Source organism: Pseudophryne corroboree, chromosome 11, assembly GCF_028390025.1.
Source record: "Pseudophryne corroboree isolate aPseCor3 chromosome 11, aPseCor3.hap2, whole genome shotgun sequence".
In the NCBI taxonomy this organism is placed as follows: domain Eukaryota; kingdom Metazoa; phylum Chordata; class Amphibia; order Anura; family Myobatrachidae; genus Pseudophryne; species Pseudophryne corroboree.
This window is the reverse complement of record NC_086454.1, coordinates 116,823,398-116,849,801: the sequence shown is the minus strand read 5'-3', so window position 1 is coordinate 116,849,801 and position 26,404 is coordinate 116,823,398. Positions and strand designations below refer to the sequence as shown.

Here is a 26,404-nt window from a genome sequence, read left to right as displayed (position 1 = left end):
AGTAATATATACATTGCTGGAATGTGCCAGGTGATCCTGTCATAAACCTGTAACCAGTGTCGGACTAGGGCACGAAGGGCCCACCGGAGAAATGCAGTGGTAGGGGCCCATGCTTAGAAGCTCCTTGATAAATATATATATTATATAATAAATACTGCTAGTGTATGCATGATAATGTACCAGACTAAATAACAGCAATGCACTGTAGAAATACAACATAGTTCTGTGCAGTATAATGTAATAATGTATAATTCAAGTGCACAATCTGGGACCTAATCCTTAGAAGGAGTGGGCCCCCCATCCACAGGCAGTGTGGCCCACCGGTGGCTTCCCCTGTGCCCCTGTGGGCAGAGCCGGCCCTAACCAATATGATGCCCTAGGCAAGATTTTGGCCGGTGCCCCCTAGCACCACCGCTGGTTCCGCCTCTGACCTTGCACTTCTTTCCCAGCACCATCACCCCTCACCCATAGCAGTCCTTATTTTGGTGTTTGTACCCCCTATATTTTAAATAGGAACAGTTTGCACATTTGGCGCACAGCCCAAAAAGTGGTGTGTTTTATTGGCAAGGGGCATGGCCACACAATAGTAACCCCAATTCCAATTACGCCACACAGTACTGCAACTTCATTTACATTTGATCATGTGATAGTGTTCATAATTCATATCACATCCCACAGTAGTATCACTTTACCTTATAAACGTTACTACTCACAGTAGAGCCCCTTATTCACATTACATCACACCCTATTCAAATTAGACGACACAGTAGTGCCCTTTCTATATGCAACGCCACATAGTAGAGCACCTTATACACATAATGCCACAGATTAGTAATGCATTTATACACATAATTCCACACAGTAATGCCCCTTACACATATGAGACACATTATTAATGTCCTTATAAACATAATGCGCCTTACACATTATGACAACCTTTATTAATGCCCTTTTACGCATAATGTCCCTTACACATAAGCTGCGCATTATTAATGCCCTTATACACATAATGACACACATAGTGCCCCCTACACATTTGCTGCAAATTATTAGTGCCTCTATACACATAATGACACACATACAGTAGTACCCTTTTACACATATGCTGCACATTATTAATGCCCTTTTACACATAATGACACGCATAGTGCCCCTTACACATATGTTGCATATTATTAATGCATTTTTACATGACACACATAATGCTCCTTACACATATTTTGGACACTACTGCAAAACCAACCCACTCACATGCACACAGCAATCACACTGCCACTAACACTGTGACCTACGCCTCTGCTTGGATACAGATGTGTCCTCATAAATATTGCCTCAATGCTATCTGGCACCTTTTTTTAATGAAAATGCATCTTATTTGCATTGCTATGTGGCTAGGATGCACAAGCAGCTTCTGCTGATTAAAATGATATGCAGCATGCCTATATACTGTGTGAGACTGTGGCTGTATCTGCATATGAAATGCTAGTATCCTCATGCTTCTGTATTGTATGAAAATGTACATCATTATTTTCTGTACTATATTATGCTATGTATCTGTTAAGCGCCTTGAGTCCTATTGGAGAAAGAGTGCTATATAAATAAAATTATTATTATTAATATTATTATTATTCCACCACACAGAATATAGGCATGCTGCATATCATTTTAATCAGCAGAAGCTGCTGATGCCCCTAGGCATATCAAATGCCCTAGGCAATTGCCTAGTTTACCTATGCCTAAGGCCGGCTCTGCCTGTGGGCCAGTCCGACCCTGCCTGTAGCATGTACTGTACAACTGATTTTAGAGCTTATTTTTATGATGCATGCATCTAATTGCGCCTGAGCCCCTATGTCACCAGTCTCATATCATTTTATGTACTGTTTACCAGTAATATATATTATTTTGCTCATCTGCTATGTCTTGTGTCTTGTCTTGTGCAGCGTGTGTTTATGAGGAGGTGTGCCAATGGACACAGTGGTTTGATGTCAGCAAGCCTGGTGAATCCCTGCATAGTGGCGATTATGAAACATATGATGAGATAAGGAAACACCATAAATTCTGTGATTTGCCCGATCAGATTGATCAGATACAATGCAGAGCAGTAAATGCACCTGATGTCAGTTTGGATGATCTGAAACAGAACGTTCACTGCAATGTATCATATGGACTCATCTGCAGGAACAGTGAGCAAGAGCTGGATGATAACCTCTGGCAGAAGTGCTTCAACTATGAGATCAGAGTATACTGCTGCAGCATGGAATGTTGGCATTCCACTACACATACCACAACTCCCAGTACCACAACAACCACCACAACACCAACCACCACAACACCAACTACTACTCCTATTGTCACTAGTACAGTTACTACAACCCCTGAGCCTCCAAATGAAACCACAACACCAACTACTACTCCTATTGTCACTAGTACAGTTACTACAACCCCTAAGTCTACAACTACAACCACAACACTAACTACTACTCCTATTGTCACTAGTACAGTTACTACAACCCCTGAGTCTCCAACTGAAACCACAACACCAACTACTACTCCTATTGTCACTAGTACAGTTACTACAACCCCTGAGTCTACAACTGTAACCACAACACCAACTACTACTCCTATTGTCACTAGTACAGTTACTACAACCCCTGAGTCTCCAACTGAAACCACAACACCAACTACTACTCCTATTGTCACTAGTACAGTTACTACAACCCCTGAGTCTACAACTGTAACCACAACACCAACTACTACTCCTATTGTCACTAGTACAGTTACTACAACCCCTGAGTCTCCAACTGAAACCACAACACCAGCTACTACTCCTATTGTCACTAGTAAAGTTACTGCAACCCCTGAGTCTACAACTGTAACCACAACACCAACTACTACTCCTATTGTCACTAGTACAGTTACTACAACCCCTGAGACTACAACTGTAACCACAACACCAACTACTACTCCTATTGTCACTAGTACAGTTACTACAACCCCTGAGTCTACAACTGTAACCACAACACCAACTACTACTCTTATTGTCACTACTACTAGTACAGTTACTACAACCCCTGAGTCTCCAACTGAAACCACAACACCAACTACTACTCCTATTGTCACTAGTAAAGTTACTACAACCCCTGAGTCTACAACTGTAACCACAACACCAACTACTACTCCTATTGTCACTAGTACAGTTACTACAACCCCTGAGTTTCCAACTGAAACCACAACACCAACTACTACTCCTATTGTCACTAGTACAGTTACTACAACCCCTGAGTCTACAACTGTAACCACAACACCAACTACTACTCCTGCTGTTACTAGTACAGTTACTACAACCCCTGAGTCTCCAACTGAAACCACAACACCAACTACTACTCCTATTGTCACTAGTACAGTTACTACTACCACTGAGTCTACAACCACAACTCCAACTACTACTTTTTCTCCAACTACTACCACAATAGAGACAAGGACTCCAGGTGAGAGGATATTGTGTTTACAGTAATACCAAAAATAAAATAACAAGTCTGGTTAGAATGTTTGGATGTTAGGCTTCTACATCACAGAGTATGCATGACATTATTTAATACTAGGTCAGAGGTGAGCAATGTATAACGTAGAAGTAAGTCATACAAGAAGCCAGTTGGACCTTTGTAGGAGACAAAAGAAGCCATTTATCAATCCCTGGAGAGTGATAAATAGCACAGTGATAAATTACCAACCAATCCGCTCCTAACTTGCATGTTACAGGCTGTGTTTGAAAAAATGACAGTTAGGAGCTGGTTGGCTGGTACTTTATCACCGTGCTATCTATCACTTGCCAAGGCTTGATAAATCTGGGCCAGTGTGCGATAGTGAACAATAAACACTGTTATGCGCCAATAAATATATTGTTCAAAGTAGAGAATCGCGGGTTCAGATTTACCCAGTTTACTCGGATCTCAAAAAGGCATCTCATTGACTTTCTGGTTATACATGTTTTGGATAACCAATAAAATCCAGTTAAATCTGAGCTGCGCTAATTTGACGTTAAGTACCAAGTACATTTGAACCTGCACATCTCTAGTTCAAAGCATGCTCATCACTTTATCAGATGTATTTGAATTTAGTTACATTTTTAAATATTACTTTTTTTAAATAAAGATAATGTGAATTAATTTACTATTGAAATAATGATGTACAATACATGTGTCAGCCCACTCAAATTTTGCTTCTAAATTCTGCAGAACCTACAACTACATCAACTACAACACAACCCACAACTACCAGCCCCACTACTACCAGTGTAACAACAACTGCACCTCCGACCGTCACTACCACAGAGACTGAGGAAACAACTCCACGTAAGTGTGTTTAAAAAGTACTTTCAAGTCAGGCATGTGTACATGTTAAAGTCAGCGTAAAGCTGGGTACACATTAGACGATGTGTACCCAGCACAACATCGCGGGCGAGGGGATACTTGCGGGGACCTTGTGGAGGAGCCGACATCGGCAAGTACATACACACTTGCTGGTGACAGCAGCGATGGAAGGGGGGGGAGCGGGGCCATTCGGCAGCATTGACCTTACTAGCGATATCGCTAGATTGAGCTGCATGCAGGTCCGACAGGCAATGTCGCTGATGACCCGCGGGAGCATACATAATCAGCGACATAGCGGGTACACACTGGACAATTTTACAAATTTGTCATTCCGATATGTCGGAACTGAGCAAATCGTTTAAAAAATGGTCTAATGTGTATCCAGCCTGAGTCAACAGAAGTGGTTGCTGATTATCATTTGCTTTCTAATTTGTCTTAATTTATTTTGATCTCTTTGTTAAGAAAATGAAATAAATCAATTTATAGTTTATCTAATTATTTTCTCATTTCTTATCTACTAGTATGGATCAGTTTTAAAGATTAAAATTTAAAGGTCCACTAATGGGGATCCTTCTTTTCAAGCAGATAATAATCAGTGTGATATCATTTAAATATATCTTTAAATGTAAAATATTGACTAAATAAGCCTGACACAACTCACACAAACTGATCTGCACCAAAATACCTGCCCATGCACTACCCATATTTGTTTAGACTCTGTCTTATTTCTTGTCCAAAAATTTGGACTGTACCAGGATATTTGTGAGGTATATCAAAAACATAGGTTGTAATGTCTTGTTTTATTTGTGATTATATTATATTGCACCACAATTGGTTCGCATCGCCTTACAGAGAACGTAAACAGAAACAGTATGAACAATTTTTTTTTGCAATTTAGTCTCATAGAGGGTTTTATAAATGTAACTATGTGGGTCATTCCGAGTTGATCGCTCGCTAGCTACTTTTTGCATTGCTGCAATCAGATAATCACCGCCTATGGGGGAGTATATTTTCGCTTGGCAAGTGTGCGAACGCTTGTGCAGCCGAGCGGTACAAAAAAGTTTTGTGCAGTTTCTGAGTAGGTTTGAACTTACTCAGCATTTCGATCACTTCAGCCTGTTCGTGTCCGGAATTGAAGTCAGACACCCACCCCCCAGAAAAAGCTTGGACATGCCTGCGCTTTTCCAAACACTCCCAGAAAGCGGTCAGTTGACACCCACTAAAGCCCTCTTCCTGTCAATCTCCTTGCGATTGGCTGTGCGAATGGATTTTTTTGTTAAATCCATCACTCAGCAACGATCCGCTGTGTACCCGTATGACACGCCTGCGCATTGTGGTGCATACACATGCGCAGTTTTGCCCAGTTTTGACCTGATTGCACCGCAGCGAAAAAACCTAGCGTGCGATCAGGTCGGAATGACCCCCTATGATAGCAATATCAAATACCAGTATACAACATAAAAACAAACTGCACATACATACACATATAGATAAAAATTTTATACAAAGTAAAAATGTAAAAAATCTAAATAGTATATATATTCAAGATTGGGATAGGCAATTTTCAGAAACAACAGTAAAGGGATCCCCTCCTCCTTCCATGGGATGTAATGATCCAGTTAATCACTTGTAAGGACAATGCTGCTCCCTGTTCATCAACAACTGAAAGAAATAGGAATGCCTAGAATCGAGCTAGCAAGTGTGCAGACCTTCTTCTATAAGGGAATCAATTTCCGGCAGCTCCGCCGGATATAAGAGAGCAATGCTTTTAATGACAACACATGGGGTGCCCTTTTGCCCTGTTGCATTTCAGGCGTTAATGAACCCCTTAGTGTGACGTTTCCAAATGAACCCCTGAGCAGATTACACAACCTCAGAAAAAGTGCTGGCAACAGCTGCTGTAAAATTAAGATTACAGCACCGAACAAAAACTGACACCGTAAACCAGGCACAATGGAATAAAACAATTCACAGCCAAAGACGAGAAAAAAAATATGGCTATAATGCAAAGTTACAGCCAATAAGTGGCTGAGATGACAACTATTTTAAGCTCTACTATAAATACAAAGGACAAATTTACTATTATATTGATGTTTAATGATACTAGATACAGCTGTACATTTGTTACGGTTTTGTATTAATAACTGCTTTTTGCAGTATACATACTCACACTGGGTGAAATAATCAGGCACCATGGCCTGGTCTACCACTGCTATGCAGATGATACACAACTGTACTTGTCCTTTGCTCCGGGCACTGATAACCCAATAGCAACCCTAAATGGCTGTCCAGCTGAGCTCCAGGAGTGGATGAGTGCCAGTTGGCTGCGACTTAACCCGGATAAAACAGCGGCCCTTATGATAGGACTGCAACATCAAAGGACAAGACTGCAGCATAGCCAACCAACTGGACTTACACTAGGGGATTCCGAATTACAAACCACTGATCGTGTGCGGAATCTTGGCATTGTTCTGGATGGTGGCTTGACACTTAAAAATCAGATATCAGCCACAATCAAATCCTCATTCTTTCACCTGAGGAACATTGCCAGAATCAAGCACTTAATTCCCTCAGATGATCTGCCAAAAGTCATACATGCATTTGTATCATCTTGATTAGACTACTGTAAAATGCCCTCTACCTTGGTCTCCCAGCAATAGAATTGCACCCCTTACAGCTGGTACAAAACACAGCTGCCAGGTTGTTAACCAACCAGCCCCATTCTAACCACATAACACCCATCCGCTACTCCCTTTGCTAGCTGCCTGTAAAATGGCGAAATCAGATTGGCTTAGTTTCAAAGCACTACATGACCAAGGCCCAAGGTACCTGAAGCAGCTTCTGATACCATACTGCCCCACTCGATTACTGCGATCTGTAGATGAAGGACTTTTAGCAGTACCTAGAATATCCCGTAATTCATCTGGGAGTCGAGCTTTTAGTCATGCGGCTCCGACTCTATGAAACTCACTTCCCCGTACAGTGCGAGAGGCCCCAACTATAGAATCCATCAAAAATAGACTCAAGACTTTCCTGTTTACTCAGGCATTTCCATAATGTCCCTATAGTATCTACGGGTGTAGTATGGCTGAACGACGGTCAGCATACCAACGCCGGGATCCCGGCAGCATACTGACGCCGGGATCTCGGCGGGAGGGGAGCGAGTGCAGTAAGCCCCTTGCAGGGTCGCTGCGCTCACCATGCTGCAGGCTCAGTGGCGACCGCACTCTATGGGTGTTGTGGACACCCACGAGTGGAAATAGTCCCTGTTGGTCAGCATGCAGACAGTCGGGATAGTAAGGGGGCGGGATGTCGCAGGAGGTCATGTGACCGTCGGTCTCCTGACCGCCGGTCACATGTATACCACCCGTATCTACATGCTTCATTATTTTATGGAAAGCTACTGTATACTGTACTTCATTGTTTCTGTACTGTATTATGCTATGTATCTGTTAAGCGCCTTGAGTCCTATTGGAGAAAGAGCGCTATATAAATAAAATTATTATTATTATTATTATTATTATTATCATTAAATACATCTGATGGGGTTTTTTTTCCAGAGACTTCTACACCAGAGACATCTACACCCACCACTACACAGACTACAACCACCACAACTCAGAGTACGACAACATCAGTAACTACAACTACTCCTGAGATAACAACTACTCCAGAGACATCTACTCCCACCACTACAGAGACCACAAGCACCACAACTGAGAGTACAACATCGGTGACTACATCTCCAACAACCATCACTACTGAAACAACACCTACTACTACAACTCCTACCACCACACAGACCACAGCCACTACAACTCACAGTACAACACCATCTGTGCCTTCCTCAACAAGCACCACTACTGAAACTACTCTGGAGACTACAACCCTATCCACTACAAGGACCATGCCAACAACTACATGTAAGAAGGAACTAAGAGATTAAAAAGATTTTCCTGTACAAGGGGGGTCATTCCGAGTTGATCGCTAGTTGCCGTTGTTTGCAGCGCAGCGATCAGGCTAAAAATCGGCACTTCTGCGCATGCGTATGGGACGCAATGTGCACGCGCGACGTACTTTCACAACAAACCATGCAGTTTCACACAAGGTCTAGTGACGCTTTTCAGTCGCACTGCTGATCGCTGAGTGATTGACAGGAATGGGGCATTTCTGGGAGGTAACTGACCGTTTTCAGGGAGTGTGCCGAAAAACGCAGGCATGTCAGATACAAATGCAGGCGTGCCTGGGGAAACGCGGGCGTGGCTGGCCGAACCCAGGGCGTGTTTGTGACGTCAAAACAGGAACTAAATAGTCTGAAGTGATTGCAAGCTAGGAGTAGGTCTAGAGCTACTCAGAACCTGCTCGAAAATGTTTCTGTAGCCGCGCTGCGATCCTTTCGTTCGCACTTCTGCTAAGCTAAAATACACTCCCAGAGGAGCAGCTAGCGAGCGAACAACTCGGAATGAGGGCCTAGGTTCTTAAACATAGCGATCTGCATGTTGTTCTGGGAGATCGGTATTGCAAATAACAAAACTGATTTAAAGATAAAGTATCATGATTGAAAAAAACAAAGATAAAGATGGTTGAGGCACAAATTAGCAGCAAAATTAGCGTCATTTGCAGTTCAAAGATATTCATTCAAAACTAACATTTTTTTTACCCACATGTGACATGGAAGATGTATTCAAGCAGGGTATAGTAGCATATGTGACTGCTTGATGCTACCAACCCTCAACGACAATTACATCCCATTTGTGACCATTTTTTAAACCATTTATTTTATATTCTACAAATACATTTATACATTAATAAAACTGTTGCAACATCTCATATACTGTAGACAGTGACGGAAGTACCAAAGACAATGGAGTCTGTTGCCGCTGAGCTTCAGTACAGAGGGGGCACCTCCTCCATTGCCCCGGCATCACGGACGCCAGTTGACGGGGACTAGAAGGATGATGACATCTGGAGACAGCTGGGGAGATGGGGAGGAGTCATGGGGAGTTTAGGCACAGAGCAGTGCAGCCATCGGGGGTTGGCATGTCCTGGGAGGGAGCAGCAGGCGTTCGACCCGCCTATTGGTGAGCTGGGTAGTGAGAGAGTAGGCTTGTGCAGTGGCCAAGTGCCATGTCATGTTCGGGTACATGAGCTCATGCGGTGCAGAAGACCTGCTGTGGTAAGCTCAGATCCGTGCTACTGCTGGTTCAGTGCATGTTACACTGATTGGGGAGAGCTTTGTCTATGTGTGAGTGTGTGTGAATCTGATTATGTGAGGGAGGATATAATCAGTGTGTGTTTGAGAAGAGGGGAAATGAGTGTGGGGGTTGTTTGTGTGAGGAAGGGACAACCCCCACACTCAGTATGTGAGAGGGGTAATCTGATGGGGTGGAGCTGTGTTGGGGGATCCGAGTGTGTGGGGAAAGTTATTTAAGGGGAGGTGCTGTGGAGAGGGGTATCTGAGTGAGTGATAGAACTGCATTAGGAGGGGAGACAAATATTAAGGGGAAGAGCCAGGTAACAAGTAATTAGGTGTGTGCGGAGTATGCTCAGAAAATATCGCTGCAGAGTAGGGGGCGCTGTTGGCATCACTTATCAATTATGAGTTATCTAATTACTTTCACTTGCAGCTTCCCCCCATTTTAGAGCCCAGCATCTCCTGATCGCCCCTGTCTCCTTCCCCCCTTTTGTTGCTAACACCTATACAGCATTCATGGACTTGACTTGAGAGCTCCTTGTTGTTCAGTCACTCTGTCCTTTATTATATTTCGGGAAGCTGATGTGCCCAGGAAATGAATCTAACCCATTGCCTATAACATTGCAGTCGGACACTCTATTCATTGAGCTATTTGCCCTTAAATAGAAAGCTAGAGAATTCCAAGCTGGAGAGTTTTAACTATTTGAAGCTTACCTTGTACGTTGTGAAGGGGTGAACAGCGTTGCGGCTGGGCAGATCTATGTGGTGTGTGGCTGCAATGGATTGGATGTGTGGCTGCACACTACATGGGTCTGCTCAATTATGGTGCTGGTTATTTTTACGGGGTACAGGTAGTTTTATATAGTTAGAAATCTCACAGTTTATATGTGGGATCAAGGTGGGTGGGGTGTTTAACTGGGATTCAGCAAATTGTGGGTTTGAGTCCCGGGCGTGGCAGTGTATTGAAATGTGTTATTTAATGAGGGGTATTGTGGCTGAATAACGGCAAGCTCTCGGGTTGAGCGCATGAATGTGGTATAAAGAGGATTTGTGTCAAAATCCATATTCTTGCAGTGATCTATAAATGTGTGATCTATATATATATATATATATATATATATATATATGTGTGTGTGTGTGGGGGGGATGGGGCATGACAGGGCACTAAAAAGCTATGTAAGGGTGGAATAACAGCGGACGGGATGCCGGCTGTCAAGATCCGACAGTGGCATCCTGCCCAACAGAATGCCGACACCGGGGTGAGTGCTAAGAGTCCCCTTGTGTGCTCGCTGCTTTCGCCACGCTGCAGGCTCGGTGGCTTGCTGCACTTGCCACAGGTTCTATTCTAACTCTATGGGTGACGTGAACGGGAGTGGGGCTATCCCCTGTGCGCCGGTATTCTGGCTGTCAGCATTGTCGGCTGTCGGGATTCCAGCATTGGTATCCTGACCACCGGGATCCTGACAGCCAGCAAATTGATTGCATCCCGTAAGGAAGGAGAACTGTGTGAGGAGAGGAGAACTCAATTAGGAGAAGAGTTGTGTGAGAGAGGATAGCTATATTATGGGGATCTGAGTGAGTAGGGAGAGATGTGGGAGGAGTCTGCGTGAGATGGAGAGAGCTTTATTATGGGAGATCTGGGTGAGGGGGGATAGCTGTATGTATACTGTATGTTTTATATATACATTAATATGGGGCCCCGAAGTGGTATCTTTCCTAGGGTCCTGTGGGGTCTTTAACCAGCTCTATACAGTGTCCACAATATTTGCGCAACTTAGGGCTATAACAACAGCCCCAGAAGGCACCGCCAGGGCCGCATACCACATGGCACCTCTCCCTGGCACTAGATTACTGGGGCGGGGACACCAAACTATCTTGCCTTTGGGTAAGTAGTATGAACTTACGCCACTGACTGTACAGCAGAAAAATCACAACTTGTGCAGAAAAAAAGAAAGTTATTTTTCTTAAACCTGTGCAAAAGCATATTATATATATAAGTGCCAAGTGATGAACAAAATGAAAACAATCAATGTCAGCAAAAGGTTTGCAAATAGCCAATCAAAAGAGGTTTGTTAGCACTGATGACTTTCATCATTGTGATCCACTATGTGCAAATATTACATCTTCCTGTAATATGATAAATTGATTTTTTTTTCAGATATTGTGTGTGTCCCTGACTGCTCGTGGTCAGAGTGGTTTGATGTCAGTTATCCTAAATATGAACCCGATGGAGGAGATTATGAGACCTATGAGAACATCAAGAATGCCGGCCATGAAGTGTGTGAGAAGCCAGAGAACATTTCCTGCAGATCACAGAAATTGCCAGATAGACCACTGGATGACCTGGGGCAGAAAGTGACATGTGATGTCTCCTATGGGCTCATCTGTAACAACAAAGACCAAGATGGGGTCTTACCTGTGTGTTACAACTATGAGATAAAGGTGTACTGCTGTAGACTCCCACCTTACTGCGTATCTACAACCACTGCAACCACCACAGCACCCACAACTCAGAGTACAACAACATCAGTAACAACAACACCAACAACCACGGTTACTACGACTGCAACTACTCCAGAGAAAACAACTACTCCAGAGACATATACTCCTACCGTTACAGAGACTCCAACCACTACCACGACTGAGAGTACAACATCAGTGACTACATCCCCAACAACCACCATCACTGAAACTACACCTACTACTACTTCAGGGACCGCTCCTACCACTACATACACCACAACCACCACAACACCATCTGCGTCTTCCACAACAACACGCACCACTACTGAAACTACTCCGGAGACTACAACTCCATCCACTACAGTGACCACACCTCCAACTACAAGTAAGAAGGAAATGGGATTAAAAAAGATTTTTCTGTACAAGGTTTAAACACAGCGATCTGCATGTTATACTGGAAGATCTGTATTGCAAAAAACAAAAGTGATTTAAAGATAGCGTATCATGGGGTCTATTCATGTAGCAGAAAAAAGCCCTCTTTTGAGATTAACAGAGCTTTTATCTCTGCTTTCTGCTATTTACAAAGCAGATTACTGTGGATAAATTCCTGGATTCTCCAGTGGCAACCCCACTCTGTGCCTGAATTGCATCACCATACTTTATTATGAAGAATGCGATTCCTGAAGGAACAGAAAGCTCTGCTTTCCGTTTCTCCATGGAGTTCAGGTTCACATCTCTGAATGGTGCAAATTGATCATTGGTGCAGAAAATGTGGGGAAGTTCAATGCTTCTTGCTCTCTGCCCAGCACCCATGCTGGCTCCGCCCCTTGACCTCCAAGCAGCCATTGCAGCCTCCCGGGAGCACAGATTCTGGTGCATGCGCAGATAGGAACTGCTGGCTTTGAAGAGGGGAGTGCAGGAGAAGAATGCATTGCTAAACCCCTGGATACCAGATTGCATTGCCGGAAGGGTAAGTATACATGAATTGCTACTTATCACAGCTATATATTACATCAAACTGATGCGATGTACAGTGATAAGTAACAATTCACTTTTCACTTATATATATGAATAGACCTCCATGTTTTAAAAATCAAAGATAAAGAGGGGTTGAGGCACTAATTAGCACAAAATTAGCTTAATTTACAATTCAAAGCGTTGCATTAAAAAGTAACATATTTACACCCACATGCAGAATGGACTGTTGTATTTATGACAGCAACGCAACACATGCCAATGCCAATAGCAACCATGTTTGTTAAATCATTTATTTTATATGCAACAGATTCATTCAGAACTAGGTCTCAATAAAACTGTTAAAACCTCCTTAATATAGTAGAAAATCCTCCAAACAGTATCTTGTGTTGAAAACAAATAAAAAGTTTTAATTAAACACAAACAAGAGCATAATATATGCCAAGGGATGAAGAAAACACAGTCAGAATATGTTTTTAAAAAAATGAATGCCCTTATTTATCAATGAGTGATAAATTTCACTGTGAATGATAAATTGCACCAGCCAATCCGCTCCTGTCATTTTTCAAACCCAGCCTGTGACATGGAAGTTAGGAGCCAATTGGCTTGTACAATTTATCACTCACAGTGAAATTTATCACTCTTTGATAAATAATGGAATAAATCACAAGTGGCTTGTTGGCGATGATGTCATTCCCTCTTTGTACCTGCCTATTACTATTCCTAAATAATACAGCTTCCCAAGGGTAGGTATATGCTTCTTTTGTTAGAACACTTGCATCCCGAATATCCAGGCACAAGCAGGTGGAAGTAGCCGACTGTTGCAAATCTGCACAGGTGCCTATATGTGTGCTCAGTTGACTGAGCAATCTCAGAACAAACTCACACAATTTACACTGCACAATTGAGTGTAGTGCTCATTCTGCATCAGAATCAATCTATAGTACATTATACAGTAGGTAATTTAACATTTGGGAATGTTCACTAATAATCCAAGAGGTGTGAGAAGTAAAGAATAGAAGTGAATGAGAAGTTGCTAAATTATAATAGAGCATAGGGGGTATATTTACTAAAATGAGAGTTCTATTTAAGATGGGATGTTGCCATCAGATTCCAGGTATTATCTTCTAGAAGGTGCTAGATAAATGAGAAGTAAAATCTGATTGGTTGCTATGGGCAACATCCCATCTTAAATAGAACTCCCATCTTAGTAAATTTACCCCTAGGTCTGAAAACTCGGTCCTCATTACCCAACACAGTGCATGTTTTGCAGGTAACCCAGCAGGTGCACAGGGGTATTAATTACTCACAGATACATTTTAAAAGGTCCGCAGGTGGAGTTAATTATTTCACTTGCGATTCTGTGGGGAGACCTGCAAAACATGCACTGTGTGGGGTAATGAGGACCGAGTTTGCAGACCTATGTAATAGAGGGATGAAATTGTGCAGCAGTATCACACATAGGAAAGATACAGTAAGATATTGCTGTAGCCAGAAAGCTCCAATAGAGGCATTAGAGAGTCATATAGCGTCTGTCGCATGACCCAGGCCATATTTATTTGGTAATATAAGGCAGATAAAGTTGAAAAGGAGCCCAATAAAGATCTGTTTTTTTAATCAATATCATTTATTAAAACAATTTATTAAAGCCGATGGTCAGGGGTGCTTTTTGAGAGGAGGAGGCCCCCTCCTCTCTAGCCGGAAGCACTGTAGACTCTGGACACTAGGGGCACTAGGGTACCCTAGCACTGTCCCAGAGTTTTGTGCGCATGCGCAAATCTCTGGAAAAATGGCTGCCATGCCATTTACTAGAAATTTGCTTAGTGATGCTGCCGCTGGCAAGGGACTCCGGAGAGGTAAGGATTTAAAAAAAGGGTGCAGGGTGTGCAGTGTGGGCCCCCCTGGACCCCGAGGGCCTGTGTACACTGTACACACTGCACCCATTACAAATACGTCAGTGCCGATGGTACATATCATACTACATATTCAGCATTATTCAATAAGGTAAATGAAGTTTACATAAGGACAGGTTGTTTTTGGCCTCCCATGGTGTATTTTGCTGGAATTAAACAACTTTATTTTTTCTCTCATTTGTATCCTCTGAATTACATCTCACATCTCATTATTCCAATATTGAAGCTTCTATTGTATATGTTTTTTGCAAATGTCATTATAGCTTCAGAAATATTTTCTTTTATCTGGATTTATTGACGTTTAATCAAAATCCTAAAACAGTGTTGCAGTGAATCTCCCACTGAGAGCAATATGAGCTCACAGACTTCCACAGAATTCTTCAAAGTTGGAGCTTGTATTTTTAACTTCAGTACCTACCACAGCTTTGAGGGGAGCTCTCCTTTTCTGCTATCACATGTCCTTTGTATTAGATATCTTCCTCAGCTGAAGTATAATGTTTATCCTCTATTGTCTCTTATGTTTACACCTTCTATTGACTAATATAATTAAAACCAGCTAAGGATTCTAGTCCTCACTTGGTGGACACAGTTTCACAGACCTACTGTAATTTTATCTGATGTATTTATTTTTTCTTCAGCACCTCACTGTGTCCCTGACTGCTCGTGGTCAGAGTGGTTTGATGTCAGTTATCCTAAATATGAACCCGATGGAGGAGATTATGAGACCTATGAGAACATCAAGAATGCCGGCCATGAAGTGTGTGAGAAGCCAGAGAACATTTCCTGCAGATCACAGAAATTGCCAGATAGACCACTGGATTACCTGGGGCAGAAAGTGACATGTGATGTCTCCTATGGGCTCATCTGCAACAACAAAGACCAAGATGGGGTCTTACCTGTGTGTTACAACTATGAGATAAAGGTGTACTGCTGTCGCCCACTCCCAGATTTTTGTGTATCTCCAACCACTCCAATTACCACAGCACCCACAACTCAGAGTACAACCACGTCAGTAACAACAACACCAACAACCACGGTTACTACGACTGCAACTACTCCAGAGAAAACAACTACTCCAGAGACATATACTCCTACCGTTACAGAGACTCCAACCACTACAACTCCATCCACTACAGTGACCACACCTCCAACTACAAGTAAGAAGGAAATGGGATTAAAAAAGTTTTTTCTGTACAAGGTTTAAACACAGCGATCTGCATGTTATACTGGAAGATCTGTATTGCAAAAAACAAAAGTGATTTAAAGATAGCGTATCATGGGGTCTATTCATGTAGCAGAAAAAAGCCCTCTTTTGAGATTAACAGAGCTTTTCTCTGCTTTCTGCTATTTACAAAGCAGATTACTGTGGATAAATTCCTGAATTCTCCAGCGGCAACCCCACTCTGTGCCTGAATTGCATCACCATACTTTATTATGAAGAATGCGATTCCTGAAGGAACAGAAAGCTCTGCTTTCCGTTTCTCCATGGAGTTCAGGTTCACATCTCTGAATGGTGCAAATTGATCATTGGTGCAGAAAATGTGGGGAAGTTCAATGCTTTCTTGCTCTCTGCCCAGCACCCATGCTGGCTCCGCCCCCTGACCTCCAAGCAGCCATTGCAGCCTCCCGGGAGCACAGATTCTGGTGCATGCGCAGATAGGAACTGCTGGCTTTGAAGAGGGGAGTGCAGGAGAAGAATGCATTGCTAAACCCCTGGATACCAGATTGCATTGCCGGAAGGGTAAGTATACATGAATTGCTACTTATCACAGCTATATATTACATCAAACTGATGCGATGTACAGTGATAAGTAACAATTCACTTTTCACTTATATATATGAATAGACCTCCATGTTTTAAAAATCAAAGATAAAGAGGAGTTGAGGCACTAATTAGCACAAAATTAGCTTAATTTACAATTCAAAGAGTTGCATTAAAAAGTAACATATTTACACCCACATGCAGAATGGACTGTTGTATTTATGACAGCAACGCAACACATGCCAATGCCAATAGCAACCATGTTTGTTAAATCATTTATTTTATATGCAACAGATTCATTCAGAACTAGGTCTCAATAAAACTGTTAAAACCTCCTTAATATAGTAGAAAATCCTCCAAACAGTATCTTGTGTTGAAAACAAATAAAAAGTTTTAATTAAACACAAACAAGAGCATAATATATGCCAAGGGATGAAGAAAACACAGTCAGAATATGTTTTTAAAAAAATGAATGCCCTTATTTATCAATGAGTGATAAATTTCACTGTGAATGATAAATTGCACCAGCCAATCCGCTCCTGTCATTTTTCAAACCCAGCCTGTGACATGGAAGTTAGGAGCCAATTGGCTTGTACAATTTATCACTCACAGTGAAATTTATCACTCTTTGATAAATAATGGAATAAATCACAAGTGGCTTGTTGGCGATGATGTCATTCCCTCTTTGTACCTGCCTATTACTATTCCTAAATAATACAGCTTCCCAAGGGTAGGTATATGCTTCTTTTGTTAGAACACTTGCATCCCGAATATCCAGGCACAAGCAGGTGGAAGTAGCCGACTGTTGCAAATCTGCACAGGTGCCTATATGTGTGCTCAGTTGACTGAGCAATCTCAGAACAAACTCACACAATTTATACTGCACAATTGAGTGTAGTGCTCATTCTGCATCAGAATCAATCTATAGTACATTATACAGTAGGTAATTTAACATTTGGGAATGTTCACTAATAATCCAAGAGGTGTGAGAAGTAAAGAATAGAAGTGAATGAGAAGTTGCTAAATTATAATAGAGCATAGGGGGTATATTTACTAAAATGAGAGTTCTATTTAAGATGGGATGTTGCCCATAGCAACCAATCAGATTCCAGGTATTATCTTCTAGAAGGTGCTAGATAAATGAGAAGTAAAATCTGATTGGTTGCTATGGGCAACATCCCATCTTAAATAGAACTCCCATCTTAGTAAATGTACCCCTAGGTCTGAAAACTCGGTCCTCATTACCCAACACAGTGCATGTTTTGCAGGTAACCCAGCAGGTGCACAGGGGTATTAATTACTCACAGATACATTTTAAAAGGTCCGCAGGTGGAGTTAATTATTTCACTTGCGATTCTGTGGGGAGACCTGCAAAACATGCACTGTGTGGGGTAATGAGGACCGAGTTTGCAGACCTATGTAATAGAGGGATGAAATTGTGCAGCAGTATCACACATAGGAAAGATACAGTAAGATATTGCTGTAGCCAGAAAGCTCCAATAGAGGCATTAGAGAGTCATATAGCGTCTGTCGCATGACCCAGGCCATATTTATTTGGTAATATAAGGCAGATAAAGTTGAAAAGGAGCCCAATAAAGATCTGTTTTTTTAATCAATATCATTTATTAAAACAATTTATTAAAGCCGATGGTCAGGGGTGCTTTTTGAGAGGAGGAGGCCCCCTCCTCTCTAGCCGGAAGCACTGTAGACTCTGGACACTAGGGGCACTAGGGTACCCTAGCACTGTCCCAGAGTTTTGTGCGCATGCGCAAATCTCTGGAAAAATGGCTGCCATGCCATTTACTAGAAATTTGCTTAGTGATGCTGCCGCTGGCAAGGGACTCCGGAGAGGTAAGGATTTAAAAAAAGGGTGCAGGGTGTGCAGTGTGGGCCCCCCTGGACCCCGAGGGCCTGTGTACACTGTACACACTGCACCCATTACAAATACGTCAGTGCCGATGGTACATATCATACTACATATTCAGCATTATTCAATAAGGTAAATGAAGTTTACATAAGGACAGGTTGTTTTTGGCCTCCCATGGTGTATTTTGCTGGAATTAAACAACTTTATTTTTTCTCTCATTTGTATCCTCTGAATTACATCTCACATCTCATTATTCCAATATTGAAGCTTCTATTGTATATGTTTTTTGCAAATGTCATTATAGCTTCAGAAATATTTTCTTTTATCTGGATTTATTGACGTTTAATCAAAATCCTAAAACAGTGTTGCAGTGAATCTCCCACTGAGAGCAATATGAGCTCACAGACTTCCACAGAATTCTTCAAAGTTGGAGCTTGTATTTTTAACTTCAGTACCTACCACAGCTTTGAGGGGAGCTCTCCTTTTCTGCTATCACATGTCCTTTGTATTAGATATCTTCCTCAGCTGAAGTATAATGTTTATCCTCTATTGTCTCTTATGTTTACACCTTCTATTGACTAATATAATTAAAACCAGCTAAGGATTCTAGTCCTCACTTGGTGGACACAGTTTCACAGACCTACTGTAATTTTATCTGATGTATTTATTTTTTCTTCAGCACCTCACTGTGTCCCTGACTGCTCGTGGTCAGAGTGGTTTGATGTCAGTTATCCTAAATATGAACCCGATGGAGGAGATTATGAGACCTATGAGAACATCAAGAATGCCGGCCATGAAGTGTGTGAGAAGCCAGAGAACATTTCCTGTAGATCACAGAAATTGCCAGATAGACCACTGGATTACCTGGGGCAGAAAGTGACATGTGATGTCTCCTATGGGCTCATCTGCAACAACAAAGACCAAGATGGGGTCTTACCTGTGTGTTACAACTATGAGATAAAGGTGTACTGCTGTCGCCCACTCCCAGATTTTTGTGTATCTCCAACCACTCCAATTACCACAGCACCCACAACTCAGAGTACAACCACGTCAGTAACAACAACACCAACAACCACGGTTACTACGACTGCAACTACTCCAGAGAAAACAACTACTCCAGAGACATCTACTCCTACCGTTACAGAGACTCCAACCACTACAACTCCATCCACTACAGTGACCACACCTCCAACTACAAGTAAGAAGGAAATGGGATTAAAAAAGTTTTTTCTGTACAAGGTTTAAACACAGCGATCTGCATGTTATACTGGAAGATCTGTATTGCAAAAAACAAAAGTGATTTAAAGATAGCGTATCATGGGGTCTATTCATGTAGCAGAAAAAAGCCCTCTTTTGAGATTAACAGAGCTTTTCTCTGCTTTCTGCTATTTACAAAGCAGATTACTGTGGATAAATTCCTGAATTCTCCAGCGGCAACCCCACTCTGTGCCTGAATTGCATCACCATACTTTATTATGAAGAATGCGATTCCTGAAGGAACAGAAAGCTCTGCTTTCCGTTTCTCCATGGAGTTCAGGTTCACATCTCTGAATGGTGCAAATTGATCATTGGTGCAGAAAATGTGGGGAAGTTCAATGCTTTCTTGCTCTCTGCCCAGCACCCATGCTGGCTCCGCCCCCTGACCTCCAAGCAGCCATTGCAGCCTCCTGGGAGCACAGATTCTGGTGCATGCGCAGATAGGAACTGCTGGCTTTGAAGAGGGGAGTGCAGGAGAAGAATGCATTGCTAAACCCCTGGATACCAGATTGCATTGCCGGAAGGGTAAGTATACATGAATTGCTACTTATCACAGCTATATATTACATCAAACTGATGCGATGTACAGTGATAAGTAACAATTCACTTTTCACTTATATATATGAATAGACCTCCATGTTTTAAAAATCAAAGATAAAGAGGAGTTGAGGCACTAATTAGCACAAAATTAGCTTAATTTACAATTCAAAGAGTTGCATTAAAAAGTAACATATTTACACCCACATGCAGAATGGACTGTTGTATTTATGACAGCAACGCAACACATGCCAATGCCAATAGCAACCATGTTTGTTAAATCATTTATTTTATATGCAACAGATTCATTCAGAACTAGGTCTCAATAAAACTGTTAAAACCTCCTTAATATAGTAGAAAATCCTCCAAACAGTATCTTGTGTTGAAAACAAATAAAAAGTTTTAATTAAACACAAACAAGAGCATAATATATGCCAAGGGATGAAGAAAACACAGTCAGAATATGTTTTTAAAAAAATGAATGCCCTTATTTATCAATGAGTGATAAATTTCACTGTGAATGATAAATTGCACCAGCCAATCCGCTCCTGTCATTTTTCAAACCCAGCCTGTGACATGGAAGTTAGGAGCCAATTGGCTTGTACAATTTATCACTCACAGTGAAATTTATCACTCTTTGATAAATAATGGAATAAATCACAAGTGGCTTGTTGGCGATGATGTCATTCCCTCTTTGTACCTGCCTATTACTATTCCTAAATAATACAGCTTCCCAAGGGTAGGTATATGCTTCTTTTGTTAGAACACTTGCATCCCGAATATCCAGGCACAAGCAGGTGGAAGTAGCCGACTGTTGCAAATCTGCACAGGTGCCTATATGTGTACTCAGTTGACTGAGCAATCTCAGAACAAACTCACACAATTTATACTGCACAATTGAGTGTAGTGCTCATTCTGCATCAGAATCAATCTATAGTACATTATACAGTAGGTAATTTAACATTTGGGAATGTTCACTAATAATCCAAGAGGTGTGAGAAGTAAAGAATAGAAGTGAATGAGAAGTTGCTAAATTATAATAGAGCATAGGGGGTATATTTACTAAAATGAGAGTTCTATTTAAGATGGGATGTTGCCCATAGCAACCAATCAGATTCCAGGTATTATCTTCTAGAAGGTGCTAGATAAATGAGAAGTAAAATCTGATTGGTTGCTATGGGCAACATCCCATCTTAAATAGAACTCCCATCTTAGTAAATTTACCCCTAGGTCTGAAAACTCGGTCCTCATTACCCAACACAGTGCATGTTTTGCAGGTAACCCAGCAGGTGCACAGGGGTATTAATTACTCACAGATACATTTTAAAAGGTCCGCAGGTGGAGTTAATTATTTCACTTGCGATTCTGTGGGGAGACCTGCAAAACATGCACTGTGTGGGGTAATGAGGACCGAGTTTGCAGACCTATGTAATAGAGGGATGAAATTGTGCAGCAGTATCACACATAGGAAAGATACAGTAAGATATTGCTGTAGCCAGAAAGCTCCAATAGAGGCATTAGAGAGTCATATAGCGTCTGTCGCATGACCCAGGCCATATTTATTTGGTAATATAAGGCAGATAAAGTTGAAAAGGAGCCCAATAAAGATCTGTTTTTTTTAATCAATATCATTTATTAAAACAATTTATTAAAGCCGATGGTCAGGGGTGCTTTTTGAGAGGAGGAGGCCCCCTCCTCTCTAGCCGGAAGCACTGTAGACTCTGGACACTAGGGGCACTAGGGTACCCTAGCACTGTCCCAGAGTTTTGTGCGCATGCACAAATCTCTGGAAAAATGGCTGCCATGCCATTTACTAGAAATTTGCTTAGTGATGCTGCCGCTGGCGGGGGACTCCGGAGAGGTAAGGATTTAAAAAAAGGGTGCAGGGTGTGCAGTGTGGGCCCCCCTGGACCCCGAGGGCCTGTGTACACTGTACACACTGCACCCATTACAAATACGTCAGTGCCGATGGTACATATCATACTACATATTCAACATTATTCAATAAGGTAAATGAAGTTTACATAAGGACAGGTTGTTTTTGGCCTTCCATGGTGTATTTAGCTGGAATTAAACAACTTTATTTTTTCTCTCATTTGTATCCTCTGAATTACATCTCACATCTCATTATTCCAATATTGAAGCTTCTATTGTATATGTTTTTTGCAAATGTCATTATAGCTTCAGAAATATTTTCTTTTATCTGGATTTATTGACGTTTAATCAAAATCCTAAAACAGTGTTGCAGTGAATCTCCCACTGAGAGCAATATGAGCTCACAGACTTCCACAGAATTCTTCAAAGTTGGAGCTTGTATTTTTAACTTCAATACCTACCACAGCTTTGAGGGGAGCTCTCCTTTTCTGCTATCACATGTCCTTTGTATTAGATATCTTCCTCAGCTGAAGTATAATGTTTATCCTCTATTGTCTCTTATGTTTACACCTTCTATTGACTAATATAATTAAAACCAGCTAAGGATTCTAGTCCTCACTTGGTGGATACAGTTTCACAGACCTACTGTAATTTTATCTGATGTATTTATTTTTTCTTCAGCACCTCACTGTGTCCCTGACTGCTCGTGGTCAGAGTGGTTTGATGTCAGTTATCCTAAATATGAACCCGATGGAGGAGATTATGAGACCTATGAGAACATCAAGAATGCCGGCCATGAAGTGTGTGAGAAGCCAGAGAACATTTCCTGCAGATCACAGAAATTCCCAGATAGACCACTGGATTACCTGGGGCAGAAAGTGACATGTGATGTCTCCTATGGGCTCATCTGCAACAACAAAGACCAAGATGTTGTCTTACCTGTGTGTTACAACTATGAGATAAAGGTGTACTGCTGTCGCCCACTCCCAGATTTTTGTGTATCTCCAACCACTCCAATTACCACAGCACCCACAACTCAGAGTACAACCACGTCAGTAACAACAACACCAACAACCACGGTTACTACGACTGCAACTTCTTCAGAGAAAACAACTACTCCAGAGACATATACTCCTACCGTTACAGAGACTCCAACCACTACCACGACTGAGAGTACAACAACATCCCCAACAACCATCACCACTGAAACTACACCTACTATTACTTCAGGGACCGCTCCTACCACTACATACACCACAAGCACCACAACTCGCAGTACAACACCATCTGTGCCTTCATCATCAACACGCACCACTACTGAAACTACTTCGGAGACTACAACCCCATCCACTACAAGGATCACACCTCCAACTACAAGTAAGAAGAAAAAGGGGGATTATAAAAAGATTTTCCTGTACAAGGTTTAAACACAGTGATCTGCATGTTATTCTGGGAGATCTCTATTGCAAATATCCAAAGTGATTTAAAGATTGCGTATCATGGAGTCTATGTATGTGGTAGAGAAAAGCCCTGTTTTGCTTTAAACAGGGCTTTTCTCTGCTTTCTGCTATCCACAGAGCTGGTTACCATGGAGAAGTTCCTGAATTCTCCAGCGGCAACCCCACTCCATGTCTGAATCGCATCACCATACTTTTCGTGAAGGAACGGAAAGCTTTGTTTTCCGCTTCTCCATGGAGTGCAGGTTCATCATCTCATAATGGCGAAACCTGATAATTGGTGCAGAAACTGCAGGGAGGCTCAATGCTTCCCTGCTCTCTGCCCAGCACCCATGCTGGCTCTTCCTCCCTGACCTCCAAGCAGCCACTGCAGCCTCCTGGGTGCTCAAAATCCAGCGCATGCGCAGTAGGGACCTGTCGGCTTCAAAGAGGGTAGCGCTGGAGAAGAATGAATCGTTGGACCCCTGGATACTGGATCGCATCACCAGAAGGGTAAGTGTATATGAATTACTACTTATCAAAGCTATATATCACATCAAAAGGCTGCGATGTACAGATGCAGTCATGCTCATCTTTGCTGCATGCAGCATGCTGGAATTAACTGAGCGATCACCGGCTGTGAATAGTCACAGCCTGGCATGGCATGCTGCGATGAGCTTGGCTATGGCCCTCATTCCGAGTTGTTCGCTCGCTAGCTGCTCTTAGTAGCATTGAAAACGCTAGGCCGCCGCACTCTGGGAGTGTATCTTAGCTTAGCAGAATTGCGAACGAAAGATTAGCAGAATTGCTACTAAATAAATAGTTCCAGGCCTACTCCTAGATTGCGATCAGCTCGGTCCGTTTAGTTCCTGATTTGACGTCACAAACACGCCCTGCGTTCGGCCAGCCACTCCCCGTTTCTCCAGACACTCTCGCGTTTTTCCCTGACACGCCTGCGTTTTTTAGCACACTCCGGGAAAACGCTCAGTTACCACCCATAAACGCCCCTTTCCTGTCAATCATTCACCGATCAGCAGTGTGACTGAAAAACGCTGCATGAACACCAGCAAATCAACTAAGTTTTGTGTAAAATAACTTAGCGCATGCGCTCTGCGTACCAAGCGCATGCGCATTTAGCAACAAATCGCAGCATAGTGAAAATCGTCAACGAGCGAACAACTTGGAATGACCACCTATATCTGTAAAGTGATAAGTAACAATTCACTTTTCACTTTCTGCATGAATAGACCCCATGGGGGTCATTCCGAGTTGTTCGCTCGCAAGGCGATTTTAGCAGAGTTGCTCACGCTAAGCCGCCGCCTACTGGGAGTGAATCTTGGCATCTTAAAATTGCGAACGAAGTAATCGCAATATTGCGATTACACACCTCGTAGCAGTTTCTGAGTAGCTTCAGACTTACTCGGCATCTGCGATCAGTTCAGTGCTTGTCGTCCCTGGTTTGACGTCACAAACACACCCAGCGTTCGCCCAGACACTCCTCCGTTTCTCCGGCCACTCCTGCGTTTTTTCCGGAAACGGTAGCGTTTTTTCCCACACGCCCATAAAACGGCCTGTTTCCGCCCAGTAACACCCATTTCCTGTCAATCACATTACGATCGCCAGACCGATGAAAAAGCCGTGAGTAAAATTACTAAGTGCATAGCAAATTTACTTGGCGCAGTCGCAGTGCGAACATTGCGCATGCGCATTAAGCGGAAAATCGCTGCGATGCGAAGATTTTTACCGAGCGAACAACTCGGAATGACCCCCCATGTTTTAAAAAGCAAAGATAAAGAGGGTTGAAGCACACATTAGCAGTCATTTGCAATTCAAAGAGTTGCATTCAAATTAACATATTTACGCCCACATGCAGAACGGTCTCATACATTTTTATTGTGGAATAGTAAGACATGTGCCTGGTTTATGCCAATAACACATCACAGACACTTACATGATCATCCCAATAGCCACAATGTTTTAAACCATTACTTTTATATGCAACAAACTCCTTCACAACTATGTTCAATAAAGCTGTTAAAAGCTCCTTAATATAGCAGAAAATCCTTCATATCTTGTGTTGAAAACAAAGAAAATTTTTACTTAAACCAGTGGTTCCCAAACTTTTCAGAATCACGGCACCTTAGAGGATCAGAATTTTTTTTACGGCATCCTTAGGCCAAAAGTTTCTTACTAAGAAATTTAGAAAGCAATATTAAATTAAGTAAGTTGGGTACATATATTCACATATATTTGGATTTGCAGCCACCAGCACTGGTTTTGCCTATTACTGTACATTGACCATAAATAATTTGAATTGGTCCTGGACCACCAACCCGGGGCAACGCTGCAGGTGTCCCAAGGCACTCCAGGGTACCATAGCACACAGTTTGAGAACCACTGACTTAAACACAAATAAAAGCATAATATATGTCAAAGGAGAGTAAGAAAATGTTTCTAGACTTCACTTGGTGGATACAATTTCACAGACTTAACAGTACTTTTATCTGATGTATTTATTTTATCAATAAGAAAGGAGGGGAGGTATAATATCCCTACAAATTAAAATAGACAAATACAAACTACACACAGAAAAAATGCATCAATATAATAAACACAGCAAAATGGTGTTGCACACAGATGTTTATAAAGAGAATTAACCTGAAAGTTGAAAAAGTACTCTCCTGGTTATGAGTGCACACACCAAGTGCATAATACAGGGCCCCTGGCCACAGTGATACAACTGCAAATATATTGG

At 42.0% G+C, this 26,404-nt stretch overlaps 1 protein-coding gene across 1 annotated transcript in view; it reads left to right on the top strand.

Annotated features, from left to right (window-relative positions):
• Positions 1-26,404, top strand: part of MUC2 (mucin 2, oligomeric mucus/gel-forming) — a 166,536-nt gene that overhangs the window by 55,757 nt on the left and 84,375 nt on the right. Inside the window, exons 30-36 of the mRNA XM_063944190.1 lie at positions 1,941-3,488; positions 4,236-4,352; positions 7,931-8,293; positions 11,723-12,412; positions 15,554-16,072; positions 19,224-19,742; positions 22,895-23,590. Coding sequence (XP_063800260.1) covers positions 1,941-3,488; positions 4,236-4,352; positions 7,931-8,293; positions 11,723-12,412; positions 15,554-16,072; positions 19,224-19,742; positions 22,895-23,590 — 4,452 coding nt within the window. The remainder of the gene's footprint in view (positions 1-1,940; positions 3,489-4,235; positions 4,353-7,930; positions 8,294-11,722; positions 12,413-15,553; positions 16,073-19,223; positions 19,743-22,894; positions 23,591-26,404) is intronic.